The sequence below is a fragment of the Pithys albifrons genome, chromosome 6, assembly GCF_047495875.1.
Source record: "Pithys albifrons albifrons isolate INPA30051 chromosome 6, PitAlb_v1, whole genome shotgun sequence".
NCBI lineage: Eukaryota > Metazoa > Chordata > Aves > Passeriformes > Thamnophilidae > Pithys > Pithys albifrons.
In genome coordinates, this window is record NC_092463.1 from 42913389 (window position 1) to 42935390 (window position 22002).

General features: G+C 38.2%; 1 protein-coding gene across 2 annotated transcripts in view; it reads right to left on the reverse strand.

Annotated features, from left to right (window-relative positions):
- Nucleotides 1-3602: 3602 nt before the first annotated feature.
- Nucleotides 3603-22002, reverse strand: part of TTC17 (tetratricopeptide repeat domain 17) — a 62018-nt gene continuing 43618 nt past the window's right edge. Inside the window, exons 17-25 of one of the 2 annotated variants that reach the window (XM_071558638.1) lie at nucleotides 14635-14805; nucleotides 14022-14272; nucleotides 13276-13441; nucleotides 10847-10967; nucleotides 10359-10518; nucleotides 9809-9892; nucleotides 8162-8281; nucleotides 5893-6036; nucleotides 3603-4677 (exon numbers count right to left, since the gene is read on the reverse strand). In XM_071558638.1, coding sequence (XP_071414739.1) covers nucleotides 4546-4677; nucleotides 5893-6036; nucleotides 8162-8281; nucleotides 9809-9892; nucleotides 10359-10518; nucleotides 10847-10967; nucleotides 13276-13441; nucleotides 14022-14272; nucleotides 14635-14805 — 1349 coding nt within the window. In that variant the 3' untranslated portion in view covers nucleotides 3603-4545. Of the gene's footprint in view, nucleotides 4678-5892; nucleotides 6037-8161; nucleotides 8282-9808; nucleotides 9893-10358; nucleotides 10519-10846; nucleotides 10968-11656; nucleotides 11743-13275; nucleotides 13442-14021; nucleotides 14273-14634; nucleotides 14806-22002 lie in introns of those variants that run through there. The other variant, XM_071558639.1, reaches the window with a different exon arrangement.

Below are 22002 nucleotides of genomic sequence, written 5' to 3' on the forward strand. Positions count from 1 at the left end.
CTTGAATACATTCATTAAATAAAGAGGAAAATACCCCAAGAAAACCAATCCCATAAGTGAAAGTGACAAAGCTTACTTGTCAGGGACATTTCCTTAAGAGTCTCACTGACCCAAACATGGCCAGCTGGTCCTCTAAGAAATCAAGGTAACCTGTAGCACTCCAGGAGGACACATCTAAGTGATGCTTGAGATAGGATGACCCACGTGAACCTGCTAGAGAACATGCAGTAGCTCTGGAGAAGAGGAGGATCTTGCATTTTGTGAATGCCAAGGCAAGTTCTTCTAGAGCATTTTCACTCTTTCATTGCTGATACAGACACTATTAAACTCTTCCTATTCCCCGCTTCATAGGTTTCCACATTGGTTGTGTTGCTACTATTTGTATTCTCTGGCATTGCAACTGTTTCCCATAGAAATTTATAAACAGCAATAATTCCAGCTCCAAAAAACCCCTTAGGTTCTAAAAAGACATCAGACAACATGTGGGAGGAAGAAAGGTACAGTAAGGAGGGGAAATGCCTTGCCTGAAGTCATACAAGAGGACAGCAACAAGGATAGGAACAGGTCTAAACCCAAGAGTTACTAAATTGCTAGCCAGAAACGTTCATGGCAGATACTGCAAATAGTAGGAAGAAAAAGCATCACAATACTGCAACAGATCTAATTACCATCTTTGACTATGTCATACAATTCTTAGTGAGAGGTTAGAGGTTTGTTGTTTGCTTATAATCTTTTGCCAGTAAGAGGGAGGGAGGGAAGGCAGGGAAAGAAGATTGTAAGCTGCATCAGAAACCTCTTCTGATTACCATTTTCCATCTGTTAAGAAAATTTGCCATCACAGGTGATCCAAGGTGTCCACAAGTGAACTGTTTCCATTGCATTGTAAAACCTCTTGCTTGAATGTGATCCTTTGATCACCCTGGATGCCAACACAGTATTTTGGGGTTTCCTTTTTTGGTATGGCATCAGTGCATTCCTGACTAGTAACAACTATGACATAAACAGTAAATCAAAACCAGCCACTTCATAGATAGAAGTGTCTGATTCCTGTCCTGTAGGATTTGCCCTCAAAAGCCTCCAGCTGTCAGGAGCTTTAGAGACTATCTGTGAGGATGCTGAGGATTGTGGGGATGTTATCTGTGAACAAGTGGAGACTTTTTTCACATCTGTACCTAATTTCTCAGTATGTTCTGAAAACAACTGTAAAACCCCTTTTTTGGGGGGGCTGGGGAGGAGAGAGGATTTTGCCATTTCCCTGTGATTATGTCATCCCTCAATTAGACTACTTCAGTGATATGTTTAGCAGAGCCAGTCAATGTGAAATGAGTTACCAAGCCTCATTACTAGAAATCATACTGAAGTTCAGTTTGTCGAAGATATCTCAACAGTCAGTGGAAAGGAACAGGCAGTTCAAACAGGCAATTTGTCACGCTCCACAACAGGGAGGGTAGATCACCCTCTCAAGATAATAATCTTTTCAATTTATCGAAGACAAAGCCTAGACAACTATCTTAGCTTCTTTTAAAATGGCTTAAATGGAAGGAGATGATCCTTAAATAGCCAGCTGACCCCAGAGAGAATCACCCCTTTGCTCCACAAAACTGACTGGCCTCCATTTCAGCATGCTGCCCAACTTGGCTGCTGTTTGGAAGATCAGCATAATTAGTTCCAATTGACTTACATTTGAACACAGTGAAACCACTCAAACCCACCACTTCTGGCATTTATATAGGAGGGTTGAAGGCATGGAGATGAGTGTTCCATTAGCCTTCTCCAAGGGCAGAAGCCAGCATTCCCCAACGGGTAAAATCCTTATAGCATTAGGTCAAGTTTACACTCTCAAGTAGATCTTTTTGCTTCCTCCCTTCTGTTTGATGTAGTGCTTATGCAGTACACATCTAGGACTTACCTAAAATCTCAGATAATACAGTAGAGTGAGAAGGATAGGCTATTTTAAAATCAATTTTACAGCAAAAAGATCAAACATTAGATAAATAGCAACAGAACACCTGTACATACAAATATTTTGGAACTAAGGCAGGACACATTAAAGTACTTAGCCAGGATTCGGAAAAAAATAAGTCAACTGCAGTTTTCAAGAACCATTTATACAATGCAAATTCTTTGAAAATACAGTATCATGCTATCTCCTTGATAGCAATTTATAGTATGGTCACACGGATGAAATTAGTCTTCCTACATTTTGTATGATGTCTGTATGCAGTACATCTTGCTGCATTTCTTAATGAAAAAAAAATAATAAACACTGGAGTACGGAAGATGTAAGCTGACATGTATTAATAGCCAGTTTTAAGTGCCCACCACTGTTGTCTATGAGCATAATCCTTGGTGATCCAGAAAAGGTCTATTTTAATTCCATCTTTTGTCAAAGCCATGGATGACCATCTGTGCTCCACATATTGCTGCCTTAGGGTTCTTAAGGACCAGCCTTACTTTAAACTGAAATCCTGGCATCCCCATCATCAGTGAGACAGATGCAGTAGAGTTCAGCACATGATTTGATTTGACCACGTGATACATTAGGAAACCAAGTTGTAAGGTACATCCTCTGTACCAAGGGAAGATTTTGCATACTACATTTTAAAATTAGCACATGAAATATTGACCAAATATATTTAAGTGACTGCCAAGTATTTATCAACCACTATAAAAGTAAACTACTCTAGTTAACAAAACAATAAAAGCAAGTAGCGTCTCTGCACATTGCTTTCGTTCAGGGAAAAGCCTTTGCTCCTCTGTTCTAGCTGAAATGAAAATTCTGTCCATTTACTTGCACCTGTCCATTTTCCCCTATCACAGCATTATGTGAGAAATCTTTAATTCATCATCCCTGTCCACAACCCTAATAGTGGTATAGTAGACCTTCCACAAAGTGATCTTCCTCTTGGAGTTTATATATAGATACAGCAATGCCTGTCTCGAGCCAACAACATTCAGCCTTCCAGTAGCCTTGGGAAGAGAGTAAAATTTGACATGCTGTTGGCAAAACTTTAACATATTCACCCATTTTTAATAAAAATCTACCCAACAGTAGCATTTGCTCATACCTCTGTCAAGCTTTCTAGATAAATGAAAATTACTTGCAATAAAACAGAGGTAAAATTTGCATTAGAACTGCTCATCTTCAGTCATATATAGAAATACTCAGGAATCCTTTTATGAAGTAATAAGTTACAGTATTATAAAAAATTATGTTGGTGTTCTAAGTTTCCACCACTGCCATACTTGCCTGTAATTTGCATTAATGAGAGAGAAAAAAATATTGGTGGGGGAAAAGAGTAAGTTCATAACATTTAAAAAAAGAATCATTAAGAAGCATGTTTAACAGTAAAAACTGGAGGGTAGGTTATGTGACAGACAGCTGATTTACTTAACTTCCACTTACTTTGCTCTGCCACACAGTCAGACATAGAAGTGCAGGGAATTTTCCAAAGGTATCCATGAAGTCATTGTCTAATCAGGAGTGTTAAAGGTTTTCTTGCCTCCCAGCTCTGTCTGCTCCCAAGGAAAGGCTGCAGCTCCTCTAGACTAGCCCAGACTCTTGCAAATGGCGCATGACACACACATGAGAGAAGAAGCTGTGAGTTGTTCATAAACAATTTATTTTATTTCAAATATGTGCCCTTTTTGATTCATCAATGATGTCTGGAGAATCACGTTCTCCACCAACTAAAGACAGAACTGATTCGGAAATCTTCCACCTGACTTATTTGCTGTTGATACCTTGACACTGTCTCCCTCCTCCTCCTCGGCAGCTTGAAAATATGGCTCAGAGCGAGCATAAACTTGCACCTTATTCTGAAATGGCTAGAAATACAGTGAATGAAGAATTAGTAAATCAACCACTCAGGGAGGCAGAGGGCTATGAATATATAGACAAATACAAAACATCTTATTGGGATTTTTACCAAATTTTCTTTTCTGCAAGTAAGATTAAAAACTACTTTGCCTTTAGGGTCCTGCTGTTTCCTTCTCCTCATTACCCAAAAGAAACAATTCCAAAAATGCTTGAGGTTTCTTATGTTTTTTATAAACATTTAGAAGTCTGTTCCTCTCCTTCCAAAATAGCAGGTAACGTGGTATGGAGTAAACAAGACTGAACAAAGCATGAGTTTCACATGGATGAATTGCTGATTATCTCTTCTTACTATTTGGTACAGGTACGTGCTTTGCACTTCCAGTGGCTTAGATTGTAAGACAGGAAGCAAGTTATTTTGGATGCTGATGCCAATCTGAGCATTAAGGAAAAACTAACAGTGCCTGGGTCCTGGTACAGGTGGTCATGGACTCATGGAAGTTTCTTGGTTTAATATTTACACAGATGTTTTAAAGTTATGGTCTGTGAAATATATTTTCCAAAGATGCTCCTATATTTGAGAAAAAAATAATAAAAGAACCCTTGATCCAAATCCTATCTCTTTTTAAAAGTCTTGTTAAAAATTTTGATTCCTCAATTTATCTTAGCACACTTAAAAGCAGAATAGAGAATAATGACATTTTTAAAAAAGAGAAGGATGCTGATCTCTAAGGAGACCGTCGCTCTTTTTTCGTAAGTAAGTGACACTGAATGGTGCGGATTCGATTCTTTGCTGGGGCAAACTCCGGCTGAAGTTTTAGTGTTGACTCATACCATTTCATTGCCTTTTCAAACTCTTCCTGCAAAGAAAGAAATAAGAGTGCAAAGAGTCAGATTCTAAAAACAGCAAACACATTTACTATGCCTTTCCCACCCTAAATAGTTGTGTAGTGTGATATGCACAAAAGTAATTGAATCAATCCTTGTGGTTTAGGACTTTTTTCCTGCTTTTTCCTTTTAATAGTACATCTTAGCATTGTTGCTGTAATAGTAACTTTTAAAAAAAGATTTCAGTCAGAATTTATATAGATAAAATCTTTAAAATCATGACCAGTGCAGAACCATTAACTTTTCTGAAAAGCCAACATTTTTAGAAATAACCTGAAATTATTTTAAAGATATTATTCAATGTAGAGAGTAAAAACTCAAGAAACCCTCAAAATTTAAAGAGCATACAATAGCTAGACAATTTCAATTGATAAGCTGGACTCAGATTGGTACTTAAAGGTATTCATGTGGAAATAGCATCTATTTTGATATAGCTGAAATCTCATTACCTATGCCACCCTGTTTTTTATTAACTAGGATAGCATGCCAACATCTGATAGTGCATTAGAAGAAAATGAGAGGTGAAAAGACCCAAAACATTCTGGGGTTTTCAGTCACTTTCAACACTGTTCTTGTTCTATTAGGTTCCTTTTCTCAGTAACTTTAGTTGTATGATAGAGATAATACTGATTTCTAGACGTATTACATCAAGGTGAGTTGTAAAGTCTTGATTTTTTAAAATGTATTTTAATAAAATGTATAGACAGTATGAAGAAGTTTGAGTTGAATCTGTAAATTACATTGGGCATTGATAATCCAGATACTGAAACTGAACTTCCCTTGTGTTTCTTCCATACAACTGTGAATTGGGTTTTACTTATTATTCTGAGCTTAGCTCTTCAGGATGGAGATCCCTTTTATCATTAATTTTCCAGTATTATAAGAATATCCTGTGTTTAGACGAGTAGCCCACACAAATTACCAATTGTTCGCTACTGTCTTAACAAAGCTTTGCATACAGCATTCTTAAGCCAGCTTATAAAAATGTTAGCCTTAAAGTACTAAATGAGTAATAGAAGTAAAATGAGTAATAGAAGTTTTTGTCTTTCACAGAAGATACTCCTTCTTGATGATCCTACCCCAATTTCTTGAATGCTGTTCTTCAGAATTATTTGTGAGAGTAAGATTTTTATATGCATGTAAATATTGTAACAAAGACAGACATAACTGCATGACAGCACACTCACCATTGCTACATAGACATTTGCCAGTGTGAAATGATTCACCACAAAGTGTGGCGCTATTTCCACTGCCATGGTGGCCACAATGATGGCATCATTCCAGAGTTTTGCATTGTGGAAGATGTTTGCTAGGCTTATTAGTGGTACATCCTGGAAGAGAAGAGCAAGCAACAGTGAGGTTCTTTCCACTGAAGCTGTTGGAAGACTCCACCACCAAGCCACTCACACTTGGTTCCTGCCCATTTGCCTCTCTGGAGACATTGAAAGTGATGAGGCAGACCTATTTTACTATGAAAGGGCATTTGGCACTGAGTTATAGACAAAAAACCCTTCACATCCACATCTACTCACAATAGCGACAAACACTATTGCTGGATAGAAAAACAACTCAAAAATGAGCTCACTTAAGTGTCCTAGTATGTACATTTAGTTTTTAGAAGCTCTTACACTAGTTTTCTTTCCAAAGATGAGATGCACTTGTCAGAGACAAGAGAAGCTTTTTTGTTTGAATACCCCCTCTTCAGGTCTTGCATAAAAGGAGAAGGAATATGAACAAAAGCAGGACAGTGAAAACATGGTCTAACCAGTAGTGCAACAGATGCACTATTTTTTGTCCTGCCTCTGCCACAGAATTCTTCACTGATGGTATGCTTTTATTTCCTGGATTTACAGACTGTAATCTTGTCTGACTGACAAAACTGTTTAGCCCTGGTAGCCATCACAGACTCTCTGGGAGCTGGGCTTCACACATTCAAAGGATGAAATACTGCTTAGTACCAAGTCTTAAGTGCTGTCAACATCACAATAAAACATTCTGGATGTGATCTCTGCCTCCTTGACCTCCACACGTCAAGGAGTACCTTTGGTGGATAAGTCATTCATGTGTGCAAAGCAGATATTATGCAAGTCAGAATTACAAAAGAAGATCACAGGAAAGTTAATAACCTTTTATTTACATGAGAAAAGTCAAGAGAAAGAAGCCAGACTGCATGAAAGCAAAAAGAAGGATAAAACAAAATACCAAATAGCTTTGAATTCAGTGCTAACTCTGAGTACAAGTTGCATCTTTACAAACAAGATCTGGAGGCTGCTTCAGATGGAGGACAAAAACAAGGCACAAATTCAGAGTCATCAAGTCTCAAGAAACTTTAATCATATTTTTATAAAACAGCACTACTGCACCATAATCTTGCCAAACTGTAGTTTCCAATCCATAGTCTGACCCTTACAAATCACACAGCTAAGGGCTTCATTTCTGAGGAACCATTCCCCCTTTCAAAGAAAGACAGGAAAATAAGTAAAAGCTTGATGTGTCAGATCTTGGTTCCAAACCTGTTTTAAAAGGACAATGCAAAGAAACAGACTTATTAGGAGACATAGACAGGATGTGCATGGGGATGTGCATTTCCTAGTTGAGGCATTTTTGCTGTTAATGGCTAAATCTTCCTAATAATATCCTGAAAGTGTAATTACTTTGTCTCCCAGTTTTCAGAGAAGAGTTAAAGACCAAGATTCAAAAAGGAGTACACATTTTTCAGTGCTGCACAATTTGTTGCTGAGGTCCCAAAGGAAAATTTACAATGTTGAGTAAGGAGCATTTATCAGTTTGCAAGGGGGCGCTTGGTGTGTAAGAACAGACACTATAACACTCAGCATAGCACATGGCCAAGGTGAAGGGTACAAAGCACTTCAGCCAACTGAAACATTAAACAGATGATATCCAAAATACTGCCTTTTTTTTCTGAGTGAAGTACAGAACTGCTGCACAAAGTCGAGCACTAGTGTCCAGCTGAGATTCACAGCTTAAATGCTTAAGATTTAAACATTTAAGTAATTCCTTCAGATACAGCCTCCTGTCCCCTTTAAAAGCATAACTAGAAGACATACTCCCCTCTTTAAAAGCGTAACCAGAAAATATACTCCCACATCTTAGGTTAGAGGACTTGTCCAAAGGCTGACTAAGACTCACAGTCCTGTGCAGAAAGAGGAAGTTCAAGCCCAGAGACACCAGTTCAACACCAGAAGGGTTGTCAAACACGCTGAACTGCGGGAAATACCACTGAACCTTTTGTTTTTCGGTTTGTCTTTTTTTTTTTTTAATGAAACAGTCCATACTAAACAGGTGGTGAAAGTCATGAGGTTTCACCTCAGCTAGCTAATATCTAATACGTTATAGACACTTGATATACACAGTGTTGGCCTTAAAAATAGACTATGAAAGCTCTGTTGTGACAAAGCATTATTTCATCTGTGTAGTGGGCACATGTGTACACACCTTCATGTGATGGGGTGCATAGTGCAATGCTTGCCGTAAACAATCAATTGCCTTCTTTCCTTGGCCTTTCACCCTCCAGTATAGAGCTGCCATGCTAGAGAGGACCCATGAAGTCTGATTCTGGCAAAAGAAGAACAGGAAAAATTGTCATTTAAACACCTGTCGTGAACAGTCTTCCTGTATTTCACTCTTACTATTTATTTGATACACTAAGGTAGAGGGTGATACACTTAAAAATAGCACTGAACAATTCAAAATTGGCAAAAAGTTTCTTATCTGACAACACGTATGCATTAGCCAGGTACATGAAACTGCCGAATGAAACACAATTTCTAAATGCAAGGTCATTTTCTCAGGAAAGGAATAGCAGTTAAATAGCTTTTAACAGTAACACCAGTTTGAGCAGCCACAACAGCTTCCAACCAGCTGTCTGATGCTGTGCATCTAGTTGTGTACACACATTACCCAACCTGAAGGAAAAAACTTAGTTAAATTAGCTGATTGGACTTGTAGGCTCCCTGCAGTCACTGGAAAGAGAAAGGATGCCCTGGGATGGAGCTTGGACCAGAAGCCTGACAAAGGCCCACTGATAATGTTTGGTGCCTCTAGCTGGCTGACTCCCATGTCCCCTGTTACAAAGCAAAATACTACGTGTTTGAATTCTGTGGACTCAGATACAGTAAATGAATGTTTATGCTCACATATGCAATTACATAAGCAGCCATCTTGATTTGTTTGATTAGCTCTTGTGAATACTGAATGAGACTGGTAGACAGAAAAACTGCATTTTATTTCCAACACAGCCAACACTAAGAATTCTGTTTCTAGTCTCTGCACTACATTTTCAGCTTATTTGGATAAAGCTTGGTGTCTGCAGGGGAAACATAAGAGAAAAAGCTAGTATACATCTACAGTGAAAAGAAACTTAAGTCTTTTAACATGAGGATAAGAATAACATCCTTTCTGAGAATGGACAAAGATATATTAGCTTTAGTTTCACAGCATAGTAAGGTTGGTCCTCAGATGGCTTTTGGCAGAATAGGCTAGGGGAACCAAACTGTTTTGACAGCAGCCTTCAGCCAGGAAGCTTGGGTTTCTCTAGGGAAAACAGCAAGTGCAGTCTTTCATATGGTACCACACCTCTGCCTGAACACTTCTGACACAGCCCAACACTGCATGAGGTAAAAGAAGCAGACTGAAACAGCAGAAACTTCCTGCCTATCAGGTGACTGCTGCATGCCCCAGGAGTGTCACTGAAGAGGTGACATATGGTTTAACTCAACTTTCCATAACCTTCAAATCAGTGAAGTGTAAAAAGAAAGAAGGGGGTTGAGAACTGTTGAGATAGTTTACTCTATCAATAATCAGAAATGCTGCTCACTACCATACAGGAAACACTGGGAAATTCAACAAGCCTAAATTTCAGTAGAGAGATACAGAAGACACTTGATGGCATAAGCACAGGATATACCTTGACAAAATACCTGTGAGGGCATTACAGATGCTAAATAGACACAAATCCCTAGTCCAAGTACTAATACATTCCTTGACTGGGATTTTGGACAAATGATTTGAGACCGGATTGACCACTATGTCAGTCATTAGCACTAAGCCCAGACTTCTCATTTTTATCATTTACACACATACCTTTTCCAAAGCTTTGGCTATTCGAGTACCAACTTGTTCTAGTGACTGTGGTGAGTACTGGTCTTTGCCAAGATTCTGTAACACCTGCAGAAGAGGAAATACAAGTGCTTACATGCTGGTACCTAGTAAGAGATGTCCCTTGCTTGTTGGTTGCTTTTTCTTCTTACAAATGCTGTAACCTGCTTCAACCTAAACACTATTGCCATTTTGAGTTAATACTATCTGTATCATCACACTGTAACTTCATGGCACCGAATACTAAGAATGCTGGAAATTCTGAGTATAGTGAATTGGACTTTTCATTCACTTATTCATCCATCAAGAGCTATAAATACAGACACACTACTGGTGTTTTAGGATTTCCCTCAGGCCAGACTGTAGATGGCTGGGAAAATATTCTGGTAACATTTCAGGTTGCATTGTTCTTACAGTTTTATCCAGGCACTCATTTTCTGAAAGTCGCCTCTGGAGACAGGGCACTGAACTAAATGTACCTTGAACCTGCCATGGTAGGGCCATTTTTTTGCAGCATCCTTCAACTCTGGCATACCTCTTTCAGTTGACTTTCTCCAGTGTAATGCAAGCTGGCCCGACTAGAGACACCTTGCAGGTGGTCCAAAGTATGCATACTGGCCGGTAGGTTTGGGTTACAAAGGGGTTCCATGGCTGGTTCTTGCAGCTGTGTGGCAAAATCAATGTGTTCTGTAATGCTACAAATGTAATAAAAAAGTTGAACTAGTTAAGAGAAGAAAACAGAATAGTCATTACAAAGTTCTCTAGGGAAAGTAAGCTGCCCAGAACTTGGCAGAATCTCATTTGAGTAGCTAAAGAAGCAAAAGAAACTGGATCTTCCATCTGCACTTGCACTTTTCTTTCCAAGTCTATTGATGAAATACCACTTAATGTTTCCAAACTTCTTTGAAATTCTAACAGTTCTTTCTTACTAACAAAAATCTTCAATTTATGCACACTGAAGGCCATGTAACTGTCTTGCTTTGTGTATGTAACTTATTTAAGGATCATATACAAGATACTTACTCAATGTTTTTAGCAGAAACAGCAAGCCATGTGCTGGCTACAGTTGTAAGTTCCAGCCTGCGGAGTTTCAGGCATTCATCAGGACTTGGCCAGCCAAGGCTACGATAGTCCCGCCTTTTTCCTTGAGAAAGTAAAACAAACCCAGAAAAAACTTTCTTGAAGCAGAAAGACATTCTACTTCAGTACAATGATTTATAAAATACTTTATACCAGAGGATACATTCCCTGCGTTCTAAAAGTCACCATCTTGCAGTCCGATTTCTTTAAGAACATTCCCAAACCTAAATGGACCGGACTTGCAGGATTCAAAGACAGAACTGGAGTGTATGCAAGACAGTTTAGGAGATTGAGTTTCAAAACCTGCTTTATTACACTTTTTCTGAAACTACAGATTAAAAACAACTGCCACTCTTGTTTACACTCTTGTTTACAAGTAGTATCTCTACTTAAATGCACTTAAAGAAAGTTCACAATAGAGTCATCATTTATGTTCTACAGCTACAATAAAAATGAATAAAAGTTGGTAAGTCTATCTTTTGACAGTCCCAGATGAAAGATACTGCCCTTTCTGTTCAAGGTGTAATGTTTAAGAGAGTCAGTAGCTTTTACTGCATTCTTACACTCAATATAGCAGCATTTGTGAAACTATTAAACAACTACACCTTAACTCTCCCACTTTTTCAGAGAAGTTAAGGAAGGCAGGGAGGGGTTGAATAACTTGCTTTATGTTAACAAATACATCACCAGGAGAAACAAGAACCTAATCTTCACATATGAACCAAAGTCTACTGAAATCTTACATTCTCTTACATTTGGTGGATATTGCATCAAGTCCTAGGAACTCAGCCTGTGTTAAATGTTAGGCAACATCTTTCTCTCAGTAAGAAACATCCAAACTATTTGGAACACAAAAAAAAAATTCACTGTAGCAGTAAGTTTGCACAGCAGGAAACCAAGTTCAACACCATGCCAGTCTATTGCGCCAGCCAGGTAGACAGTATTTCAGTACTTATTTCTAGTTACCTGAAATTTTGCCCATTTGGATGCAAATCCTGTTTCTCATCCAAATTATAGTAAACCACTTCACCATAATTTTGCAAAATAAGGAAGGTATCTGTAACACCATGTGTTTTGTAAAGTACTGTGATAAAAGGAAAATTAATTTCAAGATACTCTAGGAAACTTAAGAGAGAAATGATCAGTTCTCATCACTACCACTGTGAACTATGTGGTTGTGAGTTCTTATTGGCATGAAGAGCAGAAGACAGCAAGTGGTATGGAAATGCTGCAGAGATAGGCCAGTAGTCTGGGAGGCAGCCAAACACAGGACAGATACCACCCTTTCCCTGTTCTACCACGGACTCCCCAAGTGACCTTCAATATGTTACTTAAATTTTGATGATTTCGTTCTTGCAAAGAGGATGTCAGCAGACCCTCACAGGAACATCAGGAACATAACTACTTTGCAATTACTATGTAATAAATCCACAACAGTAGATCAGAGGGAAAGAAGATAAACACTGAGGAAAGGACAGATGTGTGCTCACAAATGATAGTCAGCTTTCATGCAATCCTTCCACCCTTTCAAATATGTAATTCAATAACCTACATTTGTAAGTTACTACAAAAGGAGCTTGTTAAAGTTTTCACGTAAAAGCCTTCAAAACATGAAATCACTTTCCAGGTCATCAAATCATCTAGGACTAAGACATTTTGTAGAACATACCTTTCCTTACACACAAGTCCCACGACACTGATATTAGCTCCATTTTGTCTTTAAGACAAAAAGTATGAGGGTCAATTACTTGGGTTTATTCTCTGGCACCATATTAATAGACTATTCTCCATCTCCTGTTACTCTCTCTCCAAACTCAGCTATGTGGTGCAAACTCTACTTTTCTGTAGCTCCAGTTTTCTGGAAGACAGTCTCTAAGTTTTCTTTTATAACATCACCAAACAATTACAGCAGAACACTTATTTTTTATTTCATTTTTATTAGATCAAGTTTTCTGCTTTTTGTCTTTGATAGTCAGTAATGAGTCCATGCTCTTATTCTGCACCCTGATAAATAAGCTTGTCTGCTCATTCAGTTTTTTCAAAAGAGATCATGAAACACCCCTTTGTCTTTTATTACTTCTATTCACGGCATCTATTGCTTTCATTCTCCACTCTTACCACCTCATCCCCAGAAGTTCTGGGAATTAACTACAAAGTTTTCACTCAATAGATAAAGTTATGCTACACTTCATCAAGTAGGCGCAGAGGGAGGAGATTAATTCTTTTTCCATGTACTCATCTAGAAGGTACATTTCACTATGTATTCTTTGTGATACTTATTTTTAGTAATAAACAAGTGTAATATAAAGGCTGCAAAGGAAACAAATCATAGTAGTAAAAATGATTTGCTTTCTGTAGAAGCAGCAGGTTACCTATTGGTCCAGGAGAAGGTATTTTTGGTCCACTGATCTCTAGAGCAGTTTGGTAAAAGTTTTCATTTTCTCCGTTAGTCCCTTCTTCCACATTTCTCCCAGCTGGCTCCTGGAGATCTAAGCTTTCAGCTTTTGGTTTCTTTAAACGTTTGACCTGAAAAGTGATCTACCAAAAGAACAGTATTAGCAAGGATAACAGTAAGAAACACCATGGATCTTATCAACTCCAATGCACTACTTGTTTCAGCCCAAAGATGTTACAGATGAGATTTTTGTCTCTCTCCTTCCCTCCCCATCTTGACCCATTGCCTAAGCCTGCTCCCTTTACATCCTGCCATGCAAGCAAAACACACAACTTCTGATCTCTAACACAGGAGAAAACCGATTTAATTGCTGAAGAACTGAAAGGCATTTTTCATTATGGATTTTACTTGTAACATAATGACAGCAAGGTATTTCTTTGATTTCATGCTAACCAGAACTTTTGCTTAGAATATTTTTTCCTTTTTAACAGTTTGAAGGCACCCAGTATCATTCAATGTGTAAGAAGCTCTTGCTGCTGATTTTCAGCACTTAAGATGTCCATTAGTGACAGATTGAAAACTACTTGATCATTTTATACAAGCCATCAACCACATCTGTTAGGTCCATATCCCCCAGCGTTAAACCCCCTGAACTGTCCTCATCTTTCCCTCCTTCACAATAGTAAGCTAGTACAAGACTTAAGTAAACTCATTCAAACTTACCCATTCAGCTTCATCATCATCACCACAGTCCCCAAAACAGGAGCTAGCCAAACCATCCTGAGATCCCTTCTTCAGGACTCTGATTCCCTGCAAATCCATCCGACGACCTTTTACCTCCAGTGCCCCTTCAAAAGCTTCCTGAGGCCAAGAGTTTTCAAACTCATCCACCAACGCCAGCATCTCTTCAGACATCTGATTATCTTCTAAACCCTCCACTCCTTCTGAACCATTGCTTTCTGCAGTGACAGGGTCTAAGAGGGAATACCATATAAAAATCAAAATTATTTTCCTGGTGCTTTCACAAATTGTATAAAAAGGAATCTTTTTTTCTGTGACCTGACTTTTCCACTTGCACAAACCGAGTATCACTGACTACTCACCACACACTGTAAATAGAGAGAACTAGAGAATGCAGACTTCCCCACTACAAATAACCATCCATGTCAGGCTTGGTGAAAAGCAACAGCAAACAGAAGAAAACTAGTTTATGGGTTACTTGTTACTTTGTGGACAGAGAAGGAAAACATAGGTTCTTGAAGGAAGACAGACAGCTCTTTGTAAAACCTAGCAACCAATGAATTAGCCAGCACTGATTTTCTAAGGCTGAACTTACTTTCCAGTCTCAAGAAAGAGGGATCCCTTGCTGAGCTCTGGGTAAGGACTTGTGGATCTTCTGTACCTCCCTCAGAGTGTCCTTCTGTCACTGCTGTAACTGACTCATAGTGGTCATCAAAGTATTTCTCCTTGCCATAACTGCCATCTGTACTTTTCTCATGACAGTGGCCTGAAACAGAAAAATTAATGATAAACCATGCACGAATGCTCCTCCTGGATATAAGTGCAGAAGCTGTACTGCAGAAGCAACCATCTTCTAGTTTTCTACATATGATTTAAAAGAATAATACTACAAGGTATCAAAAACTTAATTAAGTGATTAAAAAGTTGATCTGCTTCTTGACAAAGCAAATAATGTAAAACCGTTACAGGAAACTATATTATTAGGCATTTTCTGTGAACTACAAATGAAAGAAAAATCATCTGTCTTTCAAGGGAAAGTTGCATAGTATGTGAGAAATTACTGTGTACTGGTAGCCACTCCAGTGAGCACTCCAAAGATGTATTTTTAGTGACAATGTGCCGTATATGGGGGGTTGCCTGCCATATGAACTTCACTTACAACACCATAATGCTCACCATGCTTACATGCAAGTGAAAAAGGGCAAAGGCAGACTGGTCTGGGATTGCCAGACTCTGACCTTCTATATCAGTAACAGACAGTCTGTTGGCATGACCAGCTCATTAAACAGACAGACAAAAGCTATGACTATTAATATGTGCTAAAAATCAGAAGTTTATTCAACTTCAAATTAACATCTGTAATTCTGTGGTCAGGTTACAAGGTCACATTCCACCAAATGCAAATATCTAGGACTAACATTGGAAAAAATCCAAACGCAGAGTCAGCAACGAGCAAAAACAAAAAAGAGAAAAAGAGCAAACTTGCAACATTAACCTTGAAGCATCCTTCAGTGCCACATTGTTAAGTGTTCAGAGGGTTTAAAGGGTAGCCAACTGAAAATCTGGAGCAATATTTTTGATAGTAAATACATTTTAACTCCAGATCTCAGGTTTTCTAATAATAATTCCTTGCCAGTCTTCCAGGGAAAGAGGTGTTTAGGAAGCTGCTCCTGTAGTCGATCTGCACAGCTAATGACACAATTCTCCACACATGAGAGGCTGGGAGCTGCCCCAAACCCTACAGCTCAGCTATGGGGCTGAGACACAGAGTGGGGCACCTGGCACTCATCACATGGGAAGCCTGTCACCACAGAGAAAAACATATTCCATGTACAAAGCTATTACTCTCAAACCCCTTCTTCCTTTATTTAAATCACTTATGAGTGAAAATAGCATACATATATAAACGAATTAAGAAGCGCACAGCAAATAAAAGTAAACTTAAACACACGATTCTCAAGTATGTTCCCCATTCTACCCTCCTGAGTGTAAACTGTATGTCTCCATGCATATGGAAAGCATTATTTTTTTCAACAAGCAGCACAAACTATCAAGAATGTGAATAAAGTAGATCAGTGACTCCTTTCTACTTCACACAATGAACCTATTTACAAAGGAATAATTTTAGGTCTCACTCTTTTATTAGGCCAGAGGGTTGAGAGGATGGTTCTAATGCTGATGTTCCACCACTTCTCCACAAAGTGAAACGACAGCTTTTAGCTGTGTGCTCTCTGGTTTTGCATCTGGGAACACTCAGGTGGCATCTTTGGAGGAGAAAGAGACTAGTATTTTCTGGGGGCTGTGTGTGTGACCAAAATCAAACAAATTAAACTATATTCATAAACCCTCTGGGAAAACTATTTCTTGTCTTTTCTGCTGTATGGAGAAAGTCAAACAATCTCATAAGTAAATATATAGGACTCTTCTAACATCTGCCATACAGTTAAACTCAACCTTTCCTATTCTATCAGTCACCGATTCTTTCTTCAAATCCCCTTCCCATCCCTGCCATTCTGTCAGTAAAAACTAATTTCATTAAAAAAATAAATGGAACAATCACTTCAATATATGGAGATCCTCATGTTTAGTTTATGAGAAATAGTGTGCACAGAACCCTAAAGCTGAAACTAGTCTCCCTGCCTGACATTAAGCCCACTTGATTTTAATGCAGGTCAGGTGCTTCTCAGTAACACCATGACCACAATTCCCTTTGCAGATCTGCTCATTATGAATATAAAGAAAAATTTAAAGGGGCTGAAAAGCAGACAACTATTTTCAATTGAAATAAAAATGCAAAGAAGGAAAAAAAAATAAGAAAAGCTGGAAATTCCAAGCAGAAGGAAAAAAATACTGGCACTTAAAATTCTACTTAACACCAACCCTGTTAGTATTAATTTACAAACATAGACGGCTAAAAACAGACTAGATGACTGTACTGCCTTTCTTGGGATGTGGGAGCTGCTATATATAGAAACCTGAGTGACCTAATTTTTTCAAATTGCTGCTTTCAGTTGTCTGATGTTGCTGGAGAAAAAAAATTGAAGATGTCTGATGTCTGTACCACAAAGCTGCTGGTATTTAAACACTGCAGGTCAGAACTTGACCATTTGTATCAGCCAGATGCCTGAAACCCAGCCAGGAAAACCACCAGGCAAGAGCGTGGGACCAGCAAAGTAACAGCATACATAGTCCCAAACTCCAGGCACATTCACTGTCTGCAGAACATTAGTTGTATCACTGCAATACTTAGAGCACCTAACGGAGAGAAGGACAAACATGAATGCTGACCTGCAAATGCTCAGCTATGTATTATTTCACACATATTCTTGTTGCCTAAATCTGCACTGTGAATTTTAGGTTTAAAGTCCTAACACAGTGATATTGCAGCTACAAAACTTGGAAGTTTAAAACTTCTACATAGCACTTGATCAGTTCATCTTACTCCCCCCTGAAAATTTACGAGAGAAGGATCACTTCCTAGCTCATTTATTTTTCTGAGAGCAGATGTTGTCACTTTTTCTATTGATTTTGCAGAGGTAAAAAAACCTCAGAAGGAAGTGGATCAGAGTCTGTCCTACCTTGTATATTAGTAGACCTGGTTACCATGTTCCAAGCAGCGAAACAGAAAAACGATATAGTGATGATACAAAATGTCTGGGCCTTTATTTAAGTAGTCTGACTGTGCCAGGTTAACACAGAAATTGGCAGAAAAGCCTCCACAGACTCATTTCTAACTTAGAAACAAAATCCTTTGAAGAAAAAAAGCAAATACAAACTCTGAAGCATTGAGCCCTTGGAGATCAAAAGCAGAACACAGAATTACATATTAAAGGACTATTTCCCATATTGCAACTTGCAATTTTTGGGGCCATTGTCAATACACTTGTACAGCATTAGCAGAAAACAAATTTTAAATCTAGAAAAGAGCTGCAAGATAATCCATCTAATCTAATATCTAATAAACCTGCTTTGTGCTTTTCAGGTCATCTCTTGAATATCTACTGAAGCTGTAGTACCTACTGCAGTTGGTAGGGCTAAAAAAATCCTAAATAAAAAGTCAGGCTTAAGTTCTTTAAGAACTGGATGATTCCCAAGTCCTAAGCTGAAAACCACCTAGGCAAAAGGAGAGAAGCACCCAGAGTGCTGACACCTGTCACAAAGAAGGAAAAATATTAGAAAGAAGTGATGCAGTAACTGACATTGAAGACTTGCTCCATCTATGAATAGATAACAAATACTTATTCTGAACCATACTTAGTGTTGCCACATTTCTCAGAAGTCTCACTTGGAAACAATCATATACTTCCCTTAGTACATATGAACTTTTCTGGTAGTGGTTTTTTTGTTTGTTTAAGAGCAAACTTCTATCAATTTAGGTGACCCCAGATCATCACACTGAAAACCACTTACCTAAAGCAAGGAGTATGAAAAAGAGGCAAGATGAACAAACAACACCCCCAGTGTATCACATGGAAGTGCTCCACCTTGAGTAAGGTCTTGAAAGCAATCAAACCTCACCCTTGAAGTGGGCACTGATTGCTTTAAAAATGGAAATTAACTGCCACTGTGGCAGTGTGTGTCTTGTGGTACATCCTGACAGAGAGAATGAGGCCTCACTAAATATTTTTACTGTTTGACTCCTATATATCAACATAAGATACGTGATTTGGTGTCTTCAATAGCACTAGAAATAAGCACAAAGTTTTTTACTGACTTTTTGTTATTTGTCAGGGTAGAGCTTGCAAAGTATGGCATTCCTAACTCCACCATCTATGTTCCAACATACTAGGTTTATGAAAATTATGGCTCCTAACTTCTTGGGATACACAGACTAATTCCCTTAAAATGTTTTGGCACATAGTTATGGATTACAACGGCAGAATAATGCTTCAGAAATAAAAGTCAAGTAATTTAAAGTTTAGGTACTGATTCTTTCCCCTACCACTTGGAATAAGCAGACCTGGATTACCTCCTGAATGACTACGAGAGTCATGGGCTATAGCAGTAGTCAGTGACTTGTGTTAGGTTAGGTAAAATTCAACTTATCTGTAGATATGTGTCACTTAAATGATTTGCCTCTTTACAGTTAAACACAGCAAAGAGAGAACTGTACTTAATACATATGTCAGTCTAATACCTGAGTTGTGAGAGAACAGAACAAACTGAAACCAACTTGCTAACAGGAGTTATTAACTCCATATTTATTTTTTATGCATGCTTAAAACTAGTATTCCCCACAGTGAAATTCAGAAATCTAGTAAAGATATGTTTTTTTTTTTTTAACAGCTGGAATGACATATCACTGAGCTCACTGGAAATAAGTTTCAATCCCTGCATGCGGATGAACAGTCTCATTCACAGACATCTCAGGAGCAGTGCATCAATAAGCAATTTTCTTTTACTTTTGCTAATCACTGGCTACCCAGATGCAGAGACCCAAGTCGAAGGGGTGGTATATTACCACTTTACACATGAAAATGCCCAACAATTAATGTTGCTCATAGGTCATCTGAAAAATTTAGGTGTGCTCCTCTTGGGTAACACTGCATATTTACAATTAGGATAAAATACATAGCAGCACATTGTCACCCATCACTTTTATAGAACAAGTCTTGTTCAGTGCTTTATGTCACAGGCAGGATTTACAAAAATACTTTGGAATGAGTGAACTCACCTATTAGAAACCTTTTGTGCATCTAAAACTACTGGGATCTCACTCATCAAAATTTCAGCTAAACTAGTGCCTGAAGAACTGTCTTACTTTCTGCACCACAGTGACTTCACCGTAGTATGACATTAACAAGCCTGGGCAGTGTTACAGGGAAGTGCTGTTTGGGAGACCATCCTTTAGACAACATATAAAACATGAGCTTTGACTTTCATGGTAATGTTAGCACTGGTGATTAACATGCTGCACACTTTAATTACCTTGATCTTTCAAGGTGAACATGAAAATTTCCTAAAGATCTTCTGAGATATTAACAGCAACCATGTTATTTCAATCACATATGAACAGATAGATATTTGATTGCAAAACATTTGCTAAGGGAAAAAATCCAGGCCACTTATTTTGAGATGACTTTTAAAAGCGATAGGACCTATCTTTAGCAGCTATTGCTGCTCTGCTTACCTTAAACATAAATTAATGTGGTCCTACTAAGATTTTGCTCTAAAATTAATGCATTCATTTTCTTACAGTTTCCAGAAAAAATGTATTTATGTTTAAAAATGCATCTCATGATTGAACTCTGAAAGCAGAAACTGCACAACACTTATAACTGAACAGGACTGCCTTCAAGATGTTACAGAAAGGTCACCAGCCATAACTGCTGAACTGCAAGACAGCACTGTACTCCAGAAGCAATACCAAAGGAAATTTGCAGCTTTCCACACACACAAGCATAAAAAAAATACAACTAAAGAATTCTCACTTCATTTTTACTAAAAAATGATCAACAAAGTGACAAATAGAGCAGGAAAGTAAAAAAGGAAAACTACAGGTTCTTAATTACAATTACATGTCTATGCAATACCAACCTGTGAATGTTTCATAGGTCTCTGTTCAGCTGAAGAGAAACACACTAGTTCCACTATGTATTCACTGCACACTACAGGACCCAGGAAGGATACAAAGCAGATGAGCAACCCACATCTGCAGATGCACAAAACAGTTCAAAGCCCTGTTGCAGACTTGAAAAGTCAACCAGCCCACCCACTGGTCAGTCTCGCTCTCTCTGAACCCAACAGTATCACTGCTGCTTTCAACGAGGCTCACATGACTAGGGGCTCCACAACAGTAACACCAGTGTGCCTCCAGTGCCTTTTACAGTTGTAACACATTGGATAAATCACTAAAAAGATGTATCTACTATCCAAATATCATCATAGCTTTTACTCTGGAACAACAAAAGACAGACTAGTAAATTCCCTCCCTAGTCATATTATCAGTATGGTGCAGACAAAGAATGAGGAGTGCAATGCCCAAATTTAGATCAAGCTTTTGGTGTGACTTTTCCCCACACAGAAAACACTGTTCATTTTTAGCTTCTTCCTTTAATATAAACCCTCCTTTGAAAAACTGGAAGTTACAGGACAAAACCAAACATTTTCAAAGAACAGGACAACTGCTGATTCAAAAAGCTAAGTATTGGAAAACAAATAATGTAAAACAAAATGAAGTATTTTGAAAGCTGATTTCCTTAAATTCCTCCTTAGATGGTCAACAGCCCTTCTTCAAAGATGGTGAGAGTATGCTCCAAACAGAGTCAGAAAAGCGCTACATAACAAGCTTTGGTTTGATGCATAGCAAACAACAGGATGATAATTTATGTCATCAAAATTTAGGCTGAAGCACACCAAATGAAGCATACAAAGTTCTTTCTTTTTTATTATTTATTTCAACAGCAGTTTTTCAACTAAGAGGATTATAAGGTAAAATTGTTCTCACTCACAGAGGGTTTAAAAATCTGATTTGTAGCCAGAAGAAGCCTCTAAATTGGCTGAGATATAGATTAAAAGGATATCTATTTCTCTCATTACAGCAGTTCTGATTAAACCTTTAAAAACACACAAACGTCAACAATACATAACCAGATTTCTTGATCATACTGAAATACCTCACCACTGAGTAACACACCAGTCCCTGATGAACAGACACAAAAATTCTCCTTATAAAATATAAAGAAGTGATAAATAAAACATGGAGGAAAAAAAAAGAGAAAGGCAAACCTATTTAAATTAGAACACAATACAGTTTAATAAGAGACATGCATGCAAAATATCTTGAAGAATTCAGCATGCTACCACATAAAAGAGTAGAAAATAACAATCCCTCCCCCCACCAACAACAGGGAGGGGAAACTCAAAGAAACTGACTATCTAAAGCCTTCATTCTCCTCCTATACCATTCACTAAAATAGGAGCTTGCTTTTTTCATGATGCAGATCCAGAAAACAGTAACTTG